The following is a 20048-nucleotide window of genomic DNA, read 5'->3' as shown; positions in this document are numbered from 1 at the left end:
GCCATCATGGCCCCCAAGTCTTCCCTTCTCCAGGTCAAATATTAGTTCCTTCAATTGACACTCATTTGATATGGACTCAAAGCCTGTCACCATTCCTGGTTGCTCTGCTCTGGACATCCTCCATCTAGCCTTTCTTTGAACCCAGATATCCCCAGTGCCTGGCGCATAGTAGGGCCTTGACTGATTGACTTATCAGTGTCCCCCTTAAATCATGGCACTGAGAACTGAACCAAATTCTTCCGATCTAGTGTGACCAAGACAGAGGATTAAGGGGACTAGAAACTCCTTTATTCCTGGAAGTTGTGCCTAAGCTCCAAATGCCGCTCAGGACCCCATTAGGTTTTTTGGGTATCACATAGGGGCAGCTAGGTAGCACAATGGATAGATCACTGGCCCTGGATTCAGGAGGACCTGAGTTCAAATCCGGCCTCGGACACTTAACACTTACTAGCTGTGTGACTCTGGGCAAGTCACTTAACCCCAATTGCCTCAAAAACAAAAAAGAAAAAAAAATGAAATTAGGTATCACATAGCACCTCCACCCCAGACCAGAAAACCCGAGTTTTCTTTTTTCTAGCTAAAAAGATCTTTTTTCTAGATAAAAATCTGTCTACCCTCCCTCCCCCTTATTGAAATTGTGAAGTTGATCCTTTTCATATTTTACATTTATTCTTATTGAGTTCTATCTCACTAGATTCAACCCAATATTTTAGAGCAATGGTGCCAGACTCAGAGAGAAATAGGAGAACATTAATCCATAGGTAAGTACCCCTACAGGCTGCATATTGCCTTAATCTTAAAATGTAACATCTTTTGTTGTTGAGGCATTTCAGTTGTGACCCCATTTGGAGTTTTCTTGGCAGAGATACCAGAGTGGTTTGCCATTTTCTTCTCCAGATCATTTTACAGATGAGGAAACTGAGGCAAACGAGGTGAAGTGACATGCCAAGGGTCTCACAGCTAGTAAGATTAGAACTCAGGTTTTCTGGATTCCAGGCCAGCCACTCTATCCATTGAGTCACCTAGCTGCCCTCAAATGTAACATTATCGATATTTTATTGTATTTTTATTTATTTTGTTAAATATTCCCCAATTACAATTTTTTGGGGTGGGGCAATGAGGGTTAAGTGACTTGCCCAGGGTCACACAGCTAGTAAGTGCCAAGTATCTGAGGTAGATTTGAACTCAGGTCCTCCTGAATCCAGGGCTGGTGCTTTATCCACTGTGCTACCTAGTTGCCGCCCCCTCCCCCTTTAATACTGTCAATAGGCATTGTATCTGGCCCCTCTGTGAGGGATTCTAGGAATCATGACCATGTAATCTATTGTCATCTACGCTTTTATCTAAATCACTAATAAAACCGTCACATGAGAGGACAGCTAGGTAGTGCAGTGGATAAAGCACTGGCCCTGAATTCAGGAGAACTTGAGTTCAAATTTGGTCTCAAACACTTGACACTTGCTAGCTGTGTGACACTGGGCAAGTCACTTAACCCCAATTGCCTCACACACACACACACACACACACACACACACAAAAAGATGCTGGCCTGAGTGTGATGCCTGAGGTCATAAGTTAAATCAATAAACATTTATTAAGTGTTTATTGTGTACCAGGCACTTTGCCTGGATGCTCCCCCGCCCAAAAGGCAAAAGATAATCCCTGTTCTGAAGGATCTCTCAGCCTAATGAGGGAGACAACATGTAAACAACTTTGTACAAATAAAATATATGCAGGATAAATTAGAGATGATCTCAGAGGAAAGGTAGTAGAATTAAGGGGGATCCAGAAAGGTTTTCCATAGAAGGTGAGATTTTAGCTGAGGCTTGAAGGAAGCCAGAGAAGACAGGAGGTAGAGATGAGGAGGAAGAGAATTCCAGGCATGGGGGACAGATGGGTTGTGTGGCATAAGTGGTCCTTGCCAGTGGTGTGGTGGAGCCTGTTCATACAGTCTCTTGAGAGCCACTTGTTAAATTTTCAGGGTGAGCATTTAAATTGACAAACTCTAACAATCAAGGCAGAATTTGTTGTTTCTTGCTTGTCTACACTTAAGAAAATGATGGGGGGAAATGTTAACGATGCAGATTTAAAAATTTTTGGAGGCAACCTGGGTTAAGTGACTTGCAGAGACTTGCCAACGGGTGACACAGCTAATAAGTATCTGAATCTGGATTTGAACTCAGGTCCTCCTGCAGATTTAAACTTAAAAGTGTGTCCTGTACTCACTCTTTCTTTCTTTCTTTCTTTCTTTCTTTCTTTCTTTCTTTCTTTCTTTCTTTCGTTCGTTCGTTCGTTCTTTCTTCCTTCCTTCCTTCCTTCCTTCCTTTCTCTTTCTTTCTTTCTTTCTTTCTTTCTTTCTTTCTTTCTTTCTTTCTTTCTTTCTTTCTTTCTTTCTTTCTTTCTTTCTTTCTTCCTTCCTTCCTTCCTTTCTTTCTTTCTTTCTTTCTTTTTTGTCAGCGACCCAGTTGTTAAAACATTTACCAGTATACCCCTGGATGAAATCATGGTAGCTCTTTATAATCCCAGCTTTCCCCCCCCCCCTTCTTAAACCCAGATGTTCTTTAACCATCTCTTTAATAATCTGTTTCAGAGTATTTGTAGGAATCAAAGTCAAGGTCACTGGCCCATGATTTTCAGACTTCATCCTCTTCCCTTTTTGGAAAATCGGGACATTTGCCCTCCTCCAGCCTCTGATGCTAGTTATTATCACTAAAAAGCTAATTCCTCCTTGTTAGGGAGAATCGGATCTAGAATAGAATTCCCCCTTGCTCCTCCACTGCCCTTGCTCCTCCACCTTCAGGAAGATGAAATTGTCATTAATGATCAGTTGCCCTCCTTTGGGCCAGTCCCTCTTCACTTACTCCACCAATCCTCCTCTGGGCAGCTGCCCTGGAGCAATGGTGAAGGGGGAAGGGGAACCCTCACAGCTAAGCCACAGGGAAAAAGTGAGGCAGTCCTTGCAAGCTCTGGTTGTTCTTGAATAAGGACAGTTCATAGTTTGCCAGCACAATGACTTCTGTTCCATGTAAATGAAAAGGATGCTAAAAGAAGTTGACCTTGGAGTAATCGTAATCACCAAACTTGGTTCCAGAGGATATTCTATACAGTGAAATTTTACTTCCTTCATCAGAGAGAGGTGGAGGAACATCATTATAGAATGTGGTACCTTTTTTGTCAGATGGGCTCCAGGTGGTTTTGCTTAACTGGAGGATTCATTGAGAGTATTGGGGTAGGGCAGCTAGGTGGCGCAGTGGGTAAAGCATCAGCCCTGAATTCAGGAAGACCTGAGTTCAAATCCAGACTCAGACACTTGACACTTACTAGCTGTGTGACCCTGGGCAAGTCACTTAACCCTCATTGCCCCAAGGGGGAAAAAAAAGAAAGAGAGAGAGAGAGAAAGAGAGAGAGAGTGTTGGGGTAGGTGATATATCTGGAAATAACCACAATGTATTTTTTTAAAGCATCAATAAAATTTGTTTTTAAAAAATGAATTTTTTCTGTCAATACAATCAATCCTTATGTCTACCCTCCTTAGATATTCCCTTTATGAATTGTATGATACAGTGAGGGAGATTAAAAAACACCACAAGATTTTAACTCGAAGGATCAAGGTTCTAATCTTAACTCTGCCTGGGGCAAATCACTTCTCTCTGGACTCACTTTTCTCATTCTCAGATGATAGAGCATGAGGCATAGAGTTGGGAAGAACTAGTCCGAGATACTTCCTAGCTGGGTGACCCTGGGCAAGTCACTTAACTTCTGTTTGCCTCATTTTCTCAACTTTAAAATAACATGGTGGTTGTGAGGATCAAATGACACAACAATTGTAAAAAATCCTTAACATAGTACCTGGCACATAGCAGGCACTCTATAAATGCTTATTCTCTTCCCTTCCCCTCTTTATAAAATGAGGGAGCTGGACTAGATGACCTCTCAGGGCACTTCCAGTTCTAAGTTTATGATATAACAAAATCTACTCAAAAGAGTTTTAAACTGAAAAGGAAGAGGGAAGGGGAAAATTACCTACATTTATCCACAAAGCCAGATACCCCAGAGCAGCTACAATGTAAGGAAAAGAACAGCAGTGGAGATGTACCAGGGGGACCAGGGGAAACAGGGAGGAAATATACATACACATATATACATGCATACACACACGTGTGTATACATACATATAAAATGCAGCTATGCACATATTTACATGTACACCATATACACACATAAATATGCATACATGTGTGTATACATATATGTTTGTATATATAATAAAAATATGCTCATGTATGTGTGCCTGCATACATGTACACACATATACACACGTGCATGCATACACACACATATATATATGAAGCCAGCAATTACACCATGGCCTCCTCCTGTTGTTTTTGTCGAATTGTTTTAGTTGTGTCTGACTCTTTGTGACCCCATTTGGGATTTGCTTGGCAGTTACTAAAGTGGTTTGTCATTTCCTTCTCCAGCTCATTTTACAGATGAAGAAACTGGGGCAAACAGGGTTAAGTGACTTGGCCAGGGTCACACAGCTGCTAAGTGTCTGAGGCTGGGTTTGAACTCAGATCCTCCTGACTCCAGGCCCAGCCCTCTATCCACTGTACCACCTAGCTGCCCATGCATGGCCTCATATATCAATACCCAAATGTACAAATTATGGGTTATAGGCAAATAAAAGACAAAAAATGGGTTTCTTAGGATCCTAGAATTCAAGCTCAAAGGGTCCCCTCATGTTACATCCCATATTTTACAAGTCTAACTGAAAGTTGGTGGGATGAAACCAATGAGTGGGATGTCATTCTGGAAGTTTTAAAAGGTAAAAAAGGGGCATAAGTGTGGCAACAGGTACAAGAAAGACAATCTTATATGAGGAAATCCAGGAACCCTTATATGAGGAATCCAGGGTGAGGGGGCATACACGGGAGCATTTGGGTGAAGATCAGCCGAGTCAAAAAGACAAGTAACTGCACCATTGAGGCATGCTACAGACCACCAGGACAGGAAGAAAAAAGAGATGAAGAGTTTGGGGATGCATCACATGGCACAGAGGCTTTGATGGGGATGAGGGAATTTCATTACCCAGACATCTGGTAGAGCAGACTTTCTCTGCCAAAAGCAGAACAGCTAATAAATTAATTGCCTTAATGATAATTTCAACCTTCAAAAGATGGAAGAACTTCCCTTTGAGCTGATTCTCACTGACAGGGAGAAACAGGTTTCTCGGGGGTGGAAATGATGGGAGTCTGGAGAGGAGGGGACCAATGATTTTGAGAATTTATGATAGAGAAGAGGAAGAGATTTCAAAGGGTTCAGAAAAAAAAGTGTAGGGAGAATTTCCTGGTCTCAAATTCTACGAGAGGAGTCAACCCAGCTGGGATGGAAAGCTCTCAAAAATGAAATTCCAAAGATATAAAGAGAAGCAAGTCTGATGAGGAGAAGTCCATGTCAAGGCACAAGAAACTCATCTATCAATTTAGGGTTGGGTTTGGGGTTTTTTTTTAAGGGAAATAAAGCAGATCGAATCAAGGGCAGGTGATGGAGAATGAAAATAGATATGTGGCAAGATCTTATAAAAATAACATGATTACTAATACTTGGAATGAGCTGAGGCAAAAGCTAAGAACAACAAAACGGTATTGTTTTAAGGAATATTGAGAGAAAAGAGGTGGTTCAATGAAAGGGTGAATAGTATGTTTCATCAATAGTCCTTAGTCATCACTTTTTTAAAAAGTTAAAATATGGGGCAGCTAGATGGTGCAGTGGAGAGAGCACCGGCCCTGGAGTCAGGAGGACCTGAGTTCAACTCTGGCCTCAGACACTTAACACTTACTAGCTGTGTGACCCTGGGCAAGTCACTTAACCCCAATTGCCTCACTAAAATTTTTTTAAAAGTTAAAAAAAGTTAAAATATGACATTTATTTATCTACCTATTTATTTACTTGTTTATTAATCCATTCATTTATTGGCCCTCTTACACAGGGTCAAGCACAGTTCCCTGAATGAGGATAATGGTAAAGGCTGATGGAGGGAAGCATTGCCACTCAACTCGTACTTTGCATGGTGAGGCAGGTAAAGAGGTGGCCTTAAATGGAAAAAGCACCACCTTTTGACAAGCACTTTATCTTTTTCTCCTGTTTATTTTAGCACATTTCAACTGTTACTCTTTCCCTTATACAGTTGCTAGTCTATAGGCAAATCACTTAGCCTCTTGGTCCTCGAGGTTTCAAGATTTCTAAGACTATAAGTTGTGGAGAAGGTGCCAACCCGCCTTGACAAAGGGAGTTTCCTCACCTGGGAATTCCTTAGACGAATTAAACCATATAAACAATCCCTGTCCCTTTTCCCATCAAAGGGAATATGGATATCCAAGAGGAAGTGGATACCCAAGATAAATAAGAGATTGCCAGCTGCCCTGGATGAGCTCTAGTAACCAAGTCATGACATCTTAGGAAACTGAAAGGATTGGCAGATGCAAGTGACAGCTGATCTGTTGTTAGCAACTTTTGAAAGATAGTGGAGAATGTGAGAGGTGTCATGGGACTAGAGAAGGGCAAGCATTGTTCTGATTTTCCGAAAAGGGAGAAGAATGGATTCTGCAAACTATATGCCAGGGAGTTTGGTTTCAATTACTGGCAAAGTTTTAGAGCGGATTATTAAAGGGGATGATTCGTGAATATTTCAAAAAGGAAATAGTGATCACAAAGAGCCAGCAAGGGTTCATTAAGGACAGGTCATGCTAAGTTAACCTCATTTGTGGTAGACATGTTGAAGGTATGGTTTACCTAAATTCTAGCAAACAATTCAAAATGTTTTCATGCTCTTACTGTGAAAAGATGGAAAGATGTGGGCTGGATGAGAATACAGCAAAGGTGGCTTCAGAAGTCATTGAATGACTAGACCCTAAGAGTAATCATTAGTGAAGCAGATTTGGTCACTGGAAAGGGTGCCAAATTTGGAATCTGAAGACCTGGATTCAAATCATACTGAATAACCTTGGGCAAGCCTCCCATGAGCTTCAGTTTCTTCATCTGTAAAAATAAGCTGGAAACAGAAATGGCAAAACATTCCAGTATCTTTGCCAAGAAAACCCCAAATGGGGTCGCAGAGAGTCAGACATGATTGAACAACACAAAACTTTTGTCAGTGACTTGGATAAAGGTATGGGTGGTATGATTATCAAATCTGCAGGTGTCATAGTAGCTAGTAGAAGTCACACACCTGGATGATAGATTCTGGGTCCAAGAAGATTTTAACAAGCTAGAATTTGACCAAATCTAATAATAAATTTAATGGGGATAAAGGTTAATTCATACACTCCAGTTTAAAAGATCAATTTCACAAATTCAAAATGGGGAGACATGGCTAATCATGCTATCTTTTTAATCTGAAAAAAGTGATATATAATTGATATCTATATCTATATATGTCACTCCCTCAAAGCTCTTCACAACTTAGCTCCCTCCTACATTTCCATTCTTCTTATACCTTACTCCTCAAAACATACTCTTGGATCCAGTGACACTAGCCTCCTGGCTGTTCCACAAACAAGACACTCCATCTCTTGACTCTGGGCATCCTTTCTGACTCTCCCCCTTGCCTAGAATGCTCTCCCTCCTCAACTGACCTCCCTTTAGGCTTACGTGAAGACCCATCTAAAAATCCCTTCTTTTACTGGAAGCCTTCCCCAACCCCTCTTAATTCTAGTGCTTTGCCTCTGTTAATTATGTCTTATATATTCTCTCTATAGATCATATCTATTTGTTTTCTACCCCATCAAATTGTAAACTCCTTGAGACCAGGGACTGTCTTTTGCTTCTTTTTGTATCCCCATTGCTTAGCACAGTGCCTGGCACATAGTATAGGAGGTGCTTAATAAATGTTTGTTGGTTAATTGCTATATCAACTCAAAACGCTAAGGCAACCTCAGGCAGCATTCTAGGACCAGGGAGAGTGATAATGATGTCAGTGATAATCCCAGTGTACCATGTGGCCTGGTCACACCTGGACTGCTGTGGTACTGGTTCAATTACAGGAGTCATATTTATGAAGGACAGCGATAACCTGGATAGCATCCAGAGGAGAAGGACTGATATGTTGTAGGATCCCAAGTTCACATTCTAAGATTGATGGAGGGAAATGGGGACATTCAGCCTGGAAAAGAGAAAACTTAGGGAGGAGGAAACATGGCTTTCTGGAAGCATTTGAAAGGTTCTTAAAGAAAAGAGAGATTAGACTTGCTGTGCTTGGTCCCTGAAGGCAGAACTCTGATCAATGATTAGAAATTACAAAGAGAGGAGGCAGGTAAGTGGCACAGAGGATAGAGCACCAGCCCTGGAGTCAGGAGGACCTGAATTCAAATCCAGCCTCAGACACTTACTAGCAGTGTGACCTTGGGCAAGTCACTTAACACCGATTGCTTCCCCCCCCCCAAAAAAAAGAAGTTGCAAAGAGGAAAGTTTAAGTATGATGTTAGAAAACAACCAAGGAAACGATTTGCTATTAGAGATATCCCAAAGAGGAATGGACTGCCTCAGGTACGAGTGGGTTCCTCTTCCTTAGAGATCCCCAAGTAAAGAGCAGACCACTTGTAGAGGGGGTAGGGGAAGGGAACAAAGGCTTATTAGACATCTAACTGTGTGCCAGGCACTGTACCCTACAAATACGTTCTTGTTCAGGATTCTTATTCAGATAAGGATTGGAGTAGTCCCTTCCAATCTCAGCATCATGTGATCTGACTGCTGCCATTCCGCCCCGTTCCCTGTCGCTGATCCCCAAGCCCTCACGGAGTCTGAATCTCACTAGTTAAAATTCCTTTCCATCCAGGGAGCTTTAATCCTCCTCATGGAGGGCCCATTCCCAAATGGAATGCCGATAGAGCCCGCTGAGCCCCAATTCTGCTTGCTGATTTTCTCCTATTTAGCCTGGAGAAGCCTCTAGGGTGGGGTGGGGTGGGGATGACATCATAGCTGTTTTCAGGGATTTATTTAAAGGGATGACGCCTGGAAGAGCTATTCGACTTGTTCCGCTTGTTTCCAGAGAGCAGACCAAGATCAGCTCAGAAACCCATTTCGGCTGGTTGTCTGGAAGAGCCTCCTAACCACGAGAGTTATTCCAAAGTAGAGTGGGATGCCTTGGTTCCCGCTCCTTGGAGTCTTCACAAAGAAGCTTCATAACCACTTGTTGGGTATGCAATTGTTGGGTAATAATTAGGTATGTAATAATATAAAATAGGGCAGCTAGGTGGCGCCATAGTGCACGGAGCGCTGGACCCAGAGTCGGGTAGACTTGTCTTACTGAGTTCAAATCCGACTCCAGACATTTACTGGCTATGTGACCTTAGGCAAGTCACTTAACCCTATTTGCTTCGGTCTCCTCATCTGTCAAATGAGCTGAAGAAGGAAATGGCAAACCTCTCCAGTATCTTTGCCAAGAAAATTCATGAAGAGTCAGACACAACTGAAAAATGACTCAATAAATAATATAAAAGGATTCATTTGGGTGTATGGGTTAGACTAGATGGTCACTGAAGTCTCTTCCAGTTCTCCGATTCTGTTATTCCCTTAACCTTTATCCCCTTCACTGAACCCAATATCCACTTCACTGATACCTACATTCAGAGGTGTTCTGGTAAATGTTTAACAATCATCTGGGGCAGTGAGGAGGTACCCATGATAACACTTTTAAAGTTTAACCATTAATTTTTCACCATCACTTTCTTACATCTAGACAATCAGCAAAATAATAAATCAAGGCCTGATTGATAGCATCTGCCAAATTCTGAGGTGTAAATGCTCACAATGAAATTTTAACAATCAGCTCCCAAGGGCTGGTTTGGTTCCAAAACACCCCTTGCTAGGTTGGACTCACCTCACTACAAATCCAAGCCAATGTAACAATCATTTATTAAGTGCTCACTACATTGGGGACATGATGCTAGGTGTGAGAGCAAAGTGAAAAACAATTCCTACTCTCAAGGGTACAGTTGAACGTGGGGATACAACATGCAAGTATAAGAGTGTACATACTAATTTTTAGGGGGCCACACAAGGTTGTTTTGTTTTGGGTTTTTTCGAGGGGCAATGAGGGTTAAGTGACTTGCCCAGGGTCACACAGCTAGTAAGTGTCAAGTGTCTGAGGCTGGATTTGAACTCAGGTCCTCCTAAATCCAGGGCCGGTGCTTTACCCACTGCACCACTTAGCTGCCCCAACACAAGGTTTTTAACACTCACCACAGCTCAGGCCCCTTTGGTGTGTCTCCCTCTCCACAATGAGCCCTATCCCCTCACTGATGCCTCAGTCCCATTCCCTGAGATTTCTCAACCCCCTAAATCCCAATTCATAGGTCCCACTATGCCTTTACTGAGTCCTCACCAGTTCTCTGATCCCCAAACCTGTCCCTAAGCCCCCACTTTTCTCATTGTCTCCCCATGTGGACTCCTTGAGTCCCAGAACCACCATCCTCCTCAATGAGTCCATTTCCCTGAGCCTCCATCCCATTCACTGAAGTGACATCCTACTCATCAAGTCCCCCCGCTCCTTCACTGGGCCCCCATCTTTTTCAGTGATCCCCCATTCCTTTTGCCATGACCTCATCCCCTGCGTGAGCTCTCATTCCTCATCAATGAGTTCCTCTATCTTGAAAGAGCCCCAATCTATTTATTCACTGAGCTCCCACTTTCTCCCAAGCATTTTGGGGCTGGGACAATTTGTAAATGGTTTCAAACCTCTTTCAATGCTACATCTCACCCTGACCTCTTCCTGCCCCCCCCCATCCTCCAGCCCAGGGAATTCTCCTTCTTCCTGAGTTATTTCCCTATGACAAACTCTGGCAGATTCTATGTCTGGCCCTGATCCGGATGCCAGGCCCAGGGAGATCCAAAAGGGCAGAGACCCTCCCGGAGTCAGATTTCCTAGACCTGGGTTCCAGTCTCCCTAGTCCCCAGAAGCTCATACTCCCCATCCCATCAGGGTCCTGGGAGCCCTAAGACCATAGAGCCCAGCTAGTGGATGGGCCTGGTACCCCCTGAATGAGGGAGAGAACGGGATTAAAGCAAACAGATGGCACTGGATGGGGGGGCGGAAGGGAGGGTGATGGACCTCGGGGACTGTGGAAGGCAGACAAATGATAGGAGGGTGAGGGGACAAGGGCCCCCAGGAAAGCCTGGAGGGCTTGTGTGGAGATCTGGATACCTGAAATGTAGCACCTGACCCACCCCTCAGCCTCCCCTCCTCCCCCTCCTTCAGGGGCAAGGCTGGCCTGTCACTCCCCTCCCCTTCCCTCCCCTCTCTCCCGGCACCTTGGGTAGAGGAGGAGTCGTCATGGCAACCGTTATTCAGCACATGGAAGCTGACATTTGTTGTTGCCGTGGTAACTGGCTCTTAGGGGCATTCCCAGATCCTGCTTTGCACAAAAGAGATATTTAAATATAATCTTCGGGAGATGGATAACCAGGAGGAGTGGAGGGGGTGGGAGACAGAGAGAAGTCCCATCCCTATCCCTGGGGGCCTGGGTCCCTGCCCTCCTGACTCAACCTACAGATCCTGGGCACTCTGGGCTGAGGTGGGGAGGGGGGGCCTGAAGAGGAAGATGCTCTGTGCTCAGGGTCTGTGGTGGTGGGGAAGGAGGGAGGGGAATGAATTAGGGCCCTGTCTCACCCCCGCCCCCCACATACACTTATATCTGCTCCTTTGGACATTTTGCTGCCTTCCAAGCCCAGGAGTCTTAGCCATAAGGGTTAATGAGTAGACCCTGGCCCATATCAACAGCAAGACCAGGAGGGGACCTGTTGAGGCCAGGGCCTCTGCCCAGTGGTTGGAGGACCTGGCGTGCCCGCTTTTACCTCTCCCTACCCTCCAAACCCCAGCCAGGTTCTCCAGGGCAATGCCCTAAAGGACCACATGAGTGGTCCTGTCCCCTTCCAAGCACTGGGTTGCCTGCAGGGATGGGAGTGACTATTCCCCCTGACATGCAGAGTTATCAGCCACACAGACTTCACATGGACTAGGTCCTGGGGTGAGGTCACTCCATTTCTTACCCTACTTAACACAGGGCTTAAGCAGTTTTTCCTCCCACCGCAAGAAGCTGGATCTGTCAGGGCATGGGCCACAAGACAGACAGACATACACACACACACAGACATACACACACACCCCCATACACACACCAAGCATGTGCCAAACCTCTGGGGACCTTCAGCCACGAGCGGCCACAGCAGGCAGGTGCCCCAGGGTACATGCATCCCTGCACACTTACCCACTCATGCGCGCACGCTGTCTCTGGGCAGCTGGAGAGACGTGCACCCGCCCAGCCAGCCCCACACTCGGCAGGGGAGGGGGACACGCTCACGCTCCCTCTCCAGCACACAGGCATAGGCAGACACGCACCCTCGGCTCCAGCACACACGCACACACACACTCACACACACACACACACACACACACACACGCTCACATGCTCTATACCCAGAACAGGCACACACACGCACGCACACACATACACAGGTACATGTACATTCCGTGCATGCAGGTCTTTGAACTTGAGGGATGTGGTGGAACTGGCCTCAGAAATAAAGCCGGATTCCTCCTTTCTCCCTTCATTCAATTATTTAGATAAGCATTAAAAATTAACCTATTTGCTCCTTCCTAGTGACGATCTTTCCCTGGCCAGGAAGCAGGCTGCTGACCCTGGGTGCTGGTCCTGTGCCACTTTTTCTCCCGTTGGTGGGCACCCTTTCTTTGCCTGGCATTTAAAGCTTAATCCCCAGGGCAGGGGCCAGGACAGCAGTGAGCCCAGTCAAGTAGCACCCCCTGTCATAAATCTCTCTCTCTCTCTCTCTCTCTCTCTCTCTCTCTCTCTCTCTCTCTCTCTCTCTCTCTCTCTCTCTTTCTGTTTCTCTCTCTTCTTCCTCTCTCTCCCTCCTCTGTCTGTCTCTCTGTTTCTCTCAATCTGTCCATTTCTGTTTCTCTCTGTCTCTGTTTCTATCTTTCTGTCCATCTCCATCTCTCTCCCTGTCTTTGTCTCTGTCTCTCTCTTTCTCTCCCTCTCTGTCTCTGTCTCTCTCCACCATCTGTCTGTCTGTTTGTCTCTGTCCTCCCTTGTTCAGGCATGCATCTCTTCCTTTCTTCTCTCACTCTCCCCATCTGTTTCTCCCTGTCCCTTCCCATCACTTCCTGCATGTGTCTGCCTCTTCTGGAAGGTCTCTGCCTCGCTCCCTCCCACATCATCTCTACCCCCTTCTCTTCCTTCTCTTTCCATCTCATCCCTGGTCTCTGAAAATGCCACTTGGATCCCTGCCAGGGATCATGACCAACTCATGCCAGGTGTTAGTCAGTCAAGTTTCAGGAGGGAGGGTGTCAAACAAACCAAACCCCATTGTGGAGGGTAGGGGGAACCTAGGCTTGGTCCATGGTCTTCTCTGTCCCTCCCAGTTATGCACATTGAGGTAGGGCAGAGCAGGACCAGTCTCTGCAATATGGTGGAGTATGTGGTGAGAACAGACCTGGTCTGGAGGGGCTATTATTCACCCCTCCAGCCCCTCACAGTGCTTAGTGATGACATGGGGCCTCAGAGTCACTCTGGCACTGGTGACATCTTTTCTAATGGAAATTGCCCTACCTAGGAGTCAGGAGAATTGACCAACTAGCTGTGGTGTCCTAGGTAAATCCTCACCCCTCTTAGGACCTCAGTTTTCCTATTTGTGAAATGGGAATTATAATTCTTGCCCTGCCCTGCCTCCCTTCTAGATCTGTGATGAGGATAAAACTAGAGAATGGCTGACAGGGCTTTGTAACTATGAAGTTTAGAAGTGTGAGTGATTGTTGTCCTAGGCACAGAGAAGCAGTATTGCCTAGTAGGGAGAGACAGAGAGGGGGAGAGACAGAGACAGAGACAGAGAGAGAGAGAGAGAGAGAGAGAGAGAGAGAGAGAGAGAGAGAGAGAGAGAGAGAGATTTGAAGTCAAGAGAAACCTGGCTTTAGCTCTTGGCTCCGACACTAGCAGTGGGATGCTCACCTCACCACTGTGGCCTCAGTTACTTCATCTGAGAATGAGACTGATGTGGCCCATACCACCTCCTTCAGAGTCTGGTAAGAAAAGTCTTTTGGAGACTCTAAATGGAGAGAATTAGTGGTAGAGGCAGTCGCAGCTTATGGAGCCCCTTTTCCTGGGCCATGACATAACAGGACTGAGTTTCCACATGTCCATCCAGATCACAGGGAAAGGAGAAAAAGTAGCTGAGGATGCTCCTGGGACAGAAAGCCCTTTCAACCCTGAGCTCAGGTCTCTGATTTGCCATTAATAAAGTGTGAGTGACGGAATGGTAGTGAGTGGCCTCCAAGGGCCCTTGAGGAGTGGCCTGGGGCTGGAGTATGGCCCAGGAGCAAGGGTGGGGCTTCCATTGCTTGGATCTGAGGTCCTGGAGGAAAATAACCCACCTTAGTTGGCGATGAATGGTGAGGGCTCTGGCATTGGGACAGTTGGAGGGAGGGGCCTGGTCTGACTGTTCTTTTGTGGGCAGGGCCAAAGGATTACAGACCAGGGTAGAAGGGTTGGCTGTGCACCAGTGAGAGAAGAGATTACTGTCTTGGTAGGGGGTTGTGAGATGGTATAGACAGGAAAGTAAGAGCAATGCTGCAAATCAGAGTTAGAAGGGATCTTAGTGCCCATCTAGTTAACGCCCCCTTGATTCAATTCAACAAGCAGTTGTTTTGACAGATGAGGAAACTGAGGCTTGACCCCTCCCCCCCTTGGTATGGCTGGTTGCCTTGGTTTGGGACCTTTCGGTGATCCCCCAGCCAGAATGGGCCCCTGAAGGGGTTATCATTGTCCATCCCCCAGCCTCTTGGTAGGTCAACATTCCAAGCCTTTCACAAAGAATGCCATTGGTTTTCCTCTCTCATATGGGTCAGACTAAACTGGTCTGGGAGGAGAAGGATGTCCATCCAAGGCTTCTGGGTAACTGTACAGAACCAGAAGGAGCATAAGGGACCCTGTCAACGTGGTGGGGAGCTGAGGGGCCCTTTCTCAGGCTTCCTCAGGTCTCCCCCAGAACGAGTGACCTGCCAGCTAAGCCATCAGCAAGAAGACCCCCCCCCCCCTGCCCTCCCCTCCTCTCTCCCTCCAGGGCCAGGATTCAGTAGCACCTGTTACTAGGCCCTGCCCCCTCCCCCCATGGAGACTTAATTATAATGATTTAGTGGAGATGGGTCTCAGCTAATTTAATGTTCTCTTGTTGTTGAGAAACAGGAGGCCGGTGCATCTGAGCTTCCCAAGTAGGAAGTGGTGGAGACCTCTCCACCCAGGCCTCTGTGTATAGGCCTTAATTAACTCCCAGTTCCCATGGCAACCTCTGGCTGTGCGGCATTTCCTGACAGCCCGGCTGGTGTGGATGGCTCCCCTTTTGTGATCACCGAGTGGGTATCTTGTGCATGCCGTGTAATAGAAGGCACAGAGCCTGGCAGGGCCCCGGGGTGGGGTAGGGTGGGGTGGGCATCTGCAGCCTGCTCCCCTTAGCTAGAACAGTCCGTGGGACCCCAAGGCCATCCTATGCCCCTTCTCCCCCAAAGCATCAGAACACCAGGAAACACACAAGGGTCAGGATCGATCTCCAAGGATTCAGAAGGCACTGCCTGAGCATTCAGGTTCTAGCGGCCTCCAGGAATGCCTCAGGATCAGCATATAGAATTGAAACCAGATCCTGCTTACTCTAAATCCAAGGGGATCAAGGGATAAGGGACTGGACTGATTCCATCGATATAGGGAATTCACCAGCTAGAAAAAATCTCTACCAATGCAGGTCAGCATCGGCTCTTAGAAATGGCTAAGGATCAAAAAAATAAAAATCAAAAAACAAAAAGAAATCGCCAGGGATGCTGATAGTTTAAATTATTTACTATGGGTCACCCAGAGAGTAAGGGGGATTAGTTGATCCTCTAGTCTGTAAACATGCATGAAGACATCGAGATTTCTCCATCCTTCCAAAAATCTTTCTCCCTCCCTCTCTTCTTCCTTTTTTTCTCTTCTTTCTTTCTCCCTCTTTCCTTCTTTCCTTTCCTCTTATCCCTCCTTTTGCTTTTGTCTTTCCTTCTCCCTCTCCCTCCCTCTCTCCTCTCTTTCTTCTCCCTCCCTCTCTGTTTCTCCTTTTCCCTCACAGTCTCTCGACTTCTCTCCCTCTTCTCTTCTCTTAATCAACCAACTAATAAGCATTCGATAAGCACCCACTATGTGCTAAGGCCACTAGGTGCTAAAGGACCTACTAGGTGCTGGGTGTACAGAACCCGAAATGGCCAACAGTCCCGGCCTGAAAGCAGCTGCCCCTCCTTCCTCTTCTTCCTTTTTCTTCTTCTTTCTTCCTCTCTTCTGGCCTTTTTTCTCTTCCTCTCTTTCTCTGTATCCCCTGTTCTTAGCACAATGCCTGGCACTTAGTAAGCAGTTGTTAAATGCTTGTTGACTGACTGAGTGACTGAGTCTGAGTCATCCATGCCTGGGACATAGCATGACTGGAACACAGTATGGATGTGGGACAGTAAGGGCTGGAGAGGGACACTGGGCCAGACTGAGGAATGAGGTCCTTAACAGCGTGGCACCATGAAAGGAGACTGAGCCTGACAGGACCCAGAGCTGGGCTTTGGGAAGATGATTGGTCAGCCTATGCCGAAGGATGGGGAGAGGGCGGAGGCCGGAAGGGAGGCTATTTTACCAGTCCAGGCAAGAGAAGGTAAAGCCTGCTGTGTATGGAGTGCTGGGCTGTGGACGTACAGAGGAGGAGGCATGCAAGAGAGACATTGGGGAGGTCCGATGAGCGGGACTCGGTGACTGATTGGATGTGGGAGCCGAGGGCGAGGGAGGAGTCAGAGACAGCTGAGGTTTCAAGCCCGGAGGAGTGGAAGGATCCTGGTGCCATCCACAGAAATAGGAAAGTGCTGGGGAGGGGCAGGCTTGCAGGGGGAAGGGACAGGGAAGATAATGTGTTTTCCTATTACTTCCCCAAGCTCCATCCCAGCTTGTGTCTAAGATGGAATAAACTAGGGACTGTGCATTGCTGGGACAATCTCTCTTCTCTGTCTCCATTTCTGCTTCCTCCTCCCTGTGTCTTTGTCTCTGTCTCTCTCCATTTCCTCCTCTGTCTCCATCTCTCTCCACCTCACTGTCTGTGTCTCTCCCTCCCTCTTACTCCCTTTCCACCCCCTCTCCTTCTGCTTCTCCCTCTTCTTTTCCCTCCCCCCCCTTGCTCCCTCTCCCTTTCATTTCCTTCTTCCTCTCTTTATCCTCATTTTCCTCCCAGAGTAATTTTGTATCTTTTGCAACTGTCTTGTTCCAAACGAAACCAGACACAAGCCAATGTTTGAAAAATGGCAGGGAAAGGGGCTACCCTTCATAGACGCTTCCTGACGGGGCTGGGACCTCTGATGGGACCTGGCTTGGTGGTCTGTTGTGTCTGTGCAATACCTTCAGGGGTGCCCTGGTTCCAACTATTTCCTTCTGCTGCTCTGCCAAGATACCACTTTCCACTCCTGGTCCCTTCCCACCAAATGCCAGCTATAAGAGAACAACCTCTTTTGAATTGACAATAAACGTCCAATGGATGTCGAATTGGACAATAAATGTGATGATGAACTTTCCAGAAAGTCTTTGGTCAAGAGGATTTAGGTCAAGAGGGATTAGTTTGGGGCAGCTAGGTGGCGCAGTGGATAGAGCACCGGTCCTGGAGTCAGGAGTAACTGAGTTCAAATCTGGCCTCAGACACTTAACACTTACTAGCTGTGTGACCCTGGGCAAGTCACTTAACCCCAATTGTCTCACTAAAAAAAAAAAAAAGAGGGTTTAGTTTGTCCTGTTTAGCCCCAGAGGGCAGAACCAAGAGTGAGTTAAAGATGCAAAGAGGTAAATCGAGTCAGGACCCCCAGATTCTAGTCTCCTCCCCCCTCCCTTCCTAGGGGACTTTGGGATATCTATGACCTCTACATACCTCAATGAAGGTGTTAAAGTAGTGATCTGACATTCCATGCTCTATGACAAAAGCATGGAGGCAAAGGCAGCAGGGCCGGTGGAAAGAATCCAGGTTTGGGGTGTCAGGAGATCTAGGTTCTAACCCTGGTTGAGTCAGCAACTCGCTGGGTGACTTGGACAAATCCTATTCCTCCTCAGAACCTCAGCTTCCCCACCTGCAAAATCAGGGGGTCAGGCTGTCGGCAGTGCTCTCACAGCCCCCCTTCTTGCTTTTCAAATGCTCTGTGAATAATAACAGTGGTTTAGGTTTATGAAGTGCTTTGAGGTTAATTAAGCATTTCACATGCATGATTTCATTCGACCCTCACCACAATCTGGTAAAGCGAGTGCCGCAGATACTGCTTTTCCAAATGAGGAAACCTGGGGTCAGAGGGAATAAGCAGTGTGTGGCCAGTCTTGCAATCAGGATGGGTTTGAGGCAGGACCTAAACTCAGGTCTCTGTTGACTTTCAGTCCAAAGCTCTTTCACAGAATCAGAGAATTTGATAGTTGAAAGGGACCTCAAAGGTCATCTGGACCAAGGAATGGAATGTTTGGCTTTCCTCCTTCCTCTCCTTCCCTCTTTCCTCTCTTTTTCCTCCCTTCTCTCCCTCCCTCTCTGCTTCTCCTTTTCCCTCACTGTCTCTCTTGACTTCTCTCCCTCTTCTCTTCTCTTAACCAACCAACCTACCCTGCAATAAGTCATCCAGCCTATGCCCAAAGCTCTCTAGTAAGGTGCTACACCTCTGGAGGCAGCTCATTCCACACTGGGATCACTCCCATTATTAGGAAATTCTTCCTGATATCAAGCCTCGATTTACCTCTTTGCATCTTTCACTTGCTCTTGGTTCTGCCCTCTGGGGCCAAACAGAACTAATCCCTCTTTGACTGTCAGCCCTTCAAATACTGAAGACATCAATCACACCCACTCCGGGTCCTGTCTTCTCATCTGTCCTGACCATACCACAATATCTTATGTTCAGAGATCCCCTTTAGTTCTGATATTCTATGTCTCTACGGTCCTTCCCGTATTTAAAAATGCCAAGATTGGGGCTGCTAGGTGACACAGTAGATAACGCACTGGCCCTGGATTCAGGAGGACCTGAGTTCAAAGCTGGCCTCAGACACTTACTAGCTGTGTGACCCTGGGCAAGTCACTTAACCCTCATTGCACCCCCCCCCAAAAAATGCCAAGACTCAATTCCTCTGACTGTTGGATAGGAACTATGTGAATACCCAAGCACAGTGGATAGATCACCAACCCTGGAGTCAGGAGAACCCAAGTTCAAGTTTGGTCTCAGACACTTACTAGCTGTGTGACCCTGGGCAAGTCACAACCCCGATTGTCTCAGCTCTTTGGAGGGAAGGAGCTACAAGACGACCTCAGTTTCCTGCTTAGTAAATGAGGGCTTCTGTCGAAGTTAAAAAGACTCATAAAAGTCGTAGGGCACTAGAATGGATGCCATTGGAGCTTCTTGATTACTGTCTGGCTTTCTAGGAGGGGGCAAACAGACAGCTGCCCACCTCAGAGGAGAGGGCAAGAGGTAGTGGGCTCCAGTGAGAACAGGAGAAAGAGCTTTTGTCAAAAGCAGTCATGCGGGAACGGCATGGCTTAGGGAGGCTGTGTAGTCCATCCCTGGAGACCTTCAAGAATAGAACAGACAGCCATCTGTTCTGGGTGGGTTAGACCTTCACCTGCCCCAAGGCAGGGAGTTGGACTAGTCCCTTTCAGCTCTGACTCCTCCCCAGAATTCTCTGCTTCCATTGAAGATTGCATTCCAGAATTCTGATTCAATTTAGGATTCAGTTACCCAAATTCTACAATTCTTTTTTGAGATTGAATTCCAGAATTCCATAGATCCCAGAGTCTGATTTAGGATTCTAACCCAGAATTCTCTTGAGGATTTGATTTCGAGAATTACATTCTTCTTTTTAGGATTTTCTCCCAGAATTTTATTTCAGATTCTATTTTAAATTTTAATGGTTCTTTTAAATCGTGTACCCCATTGATTGCATTTCTCTCTCACACAAGTGGAGCAAGTTTATAGGGAT

General features: G+C 46.3%; 1 protein-coding gene across 2 annotated transcripts in view; it reads right to left on the bottom strand.

Annotated features, from left to right (window-relative positions):
* The window catches only part of CELF5 (CUGBP Elav-like family member 5), an 80593-nt gene that overhangs the window by 31323 nt on the left and 29222 nt on the right, over window positions 1–20048 (bottom strand). The window contains exon 1 of one of the 2 annotated variants that reach the window (XM_043962463.1): window positions 12264–12394. The exons of the other annotated variant lie outside the window; for it this stretch is intronic. Within the exon in view, the coding sequence (XP_043818398.1) occupies window positions 12264–12380 (117 nt within the window). The 5' untranslated portion in view covers window positions 12381–12394. Of the gene's footprint in view, window positions 1–12263; window positions 12395–20048 lie in introns of those variants that run through there. 2 annotated transcript variants of the gene reach the window in all.

This window comes from Dromiciops gliroides, chromosome 1, assembly GCF_019393635.1.
Source record: "Dromiciops gliroides isolate mDroGli1 chromosome 1, mDroGli1.pri, whole genome shotgun sequence".
NCBI lineage: Eukaryota > Metazoa > Chordata > Mammalia > Microbiotheria > Microbiotheriidae > Dromiciops > Dromiciops gliroides.
This window is presented reverse-complemented; position numbering and strand designations above follow the sequence as displayed.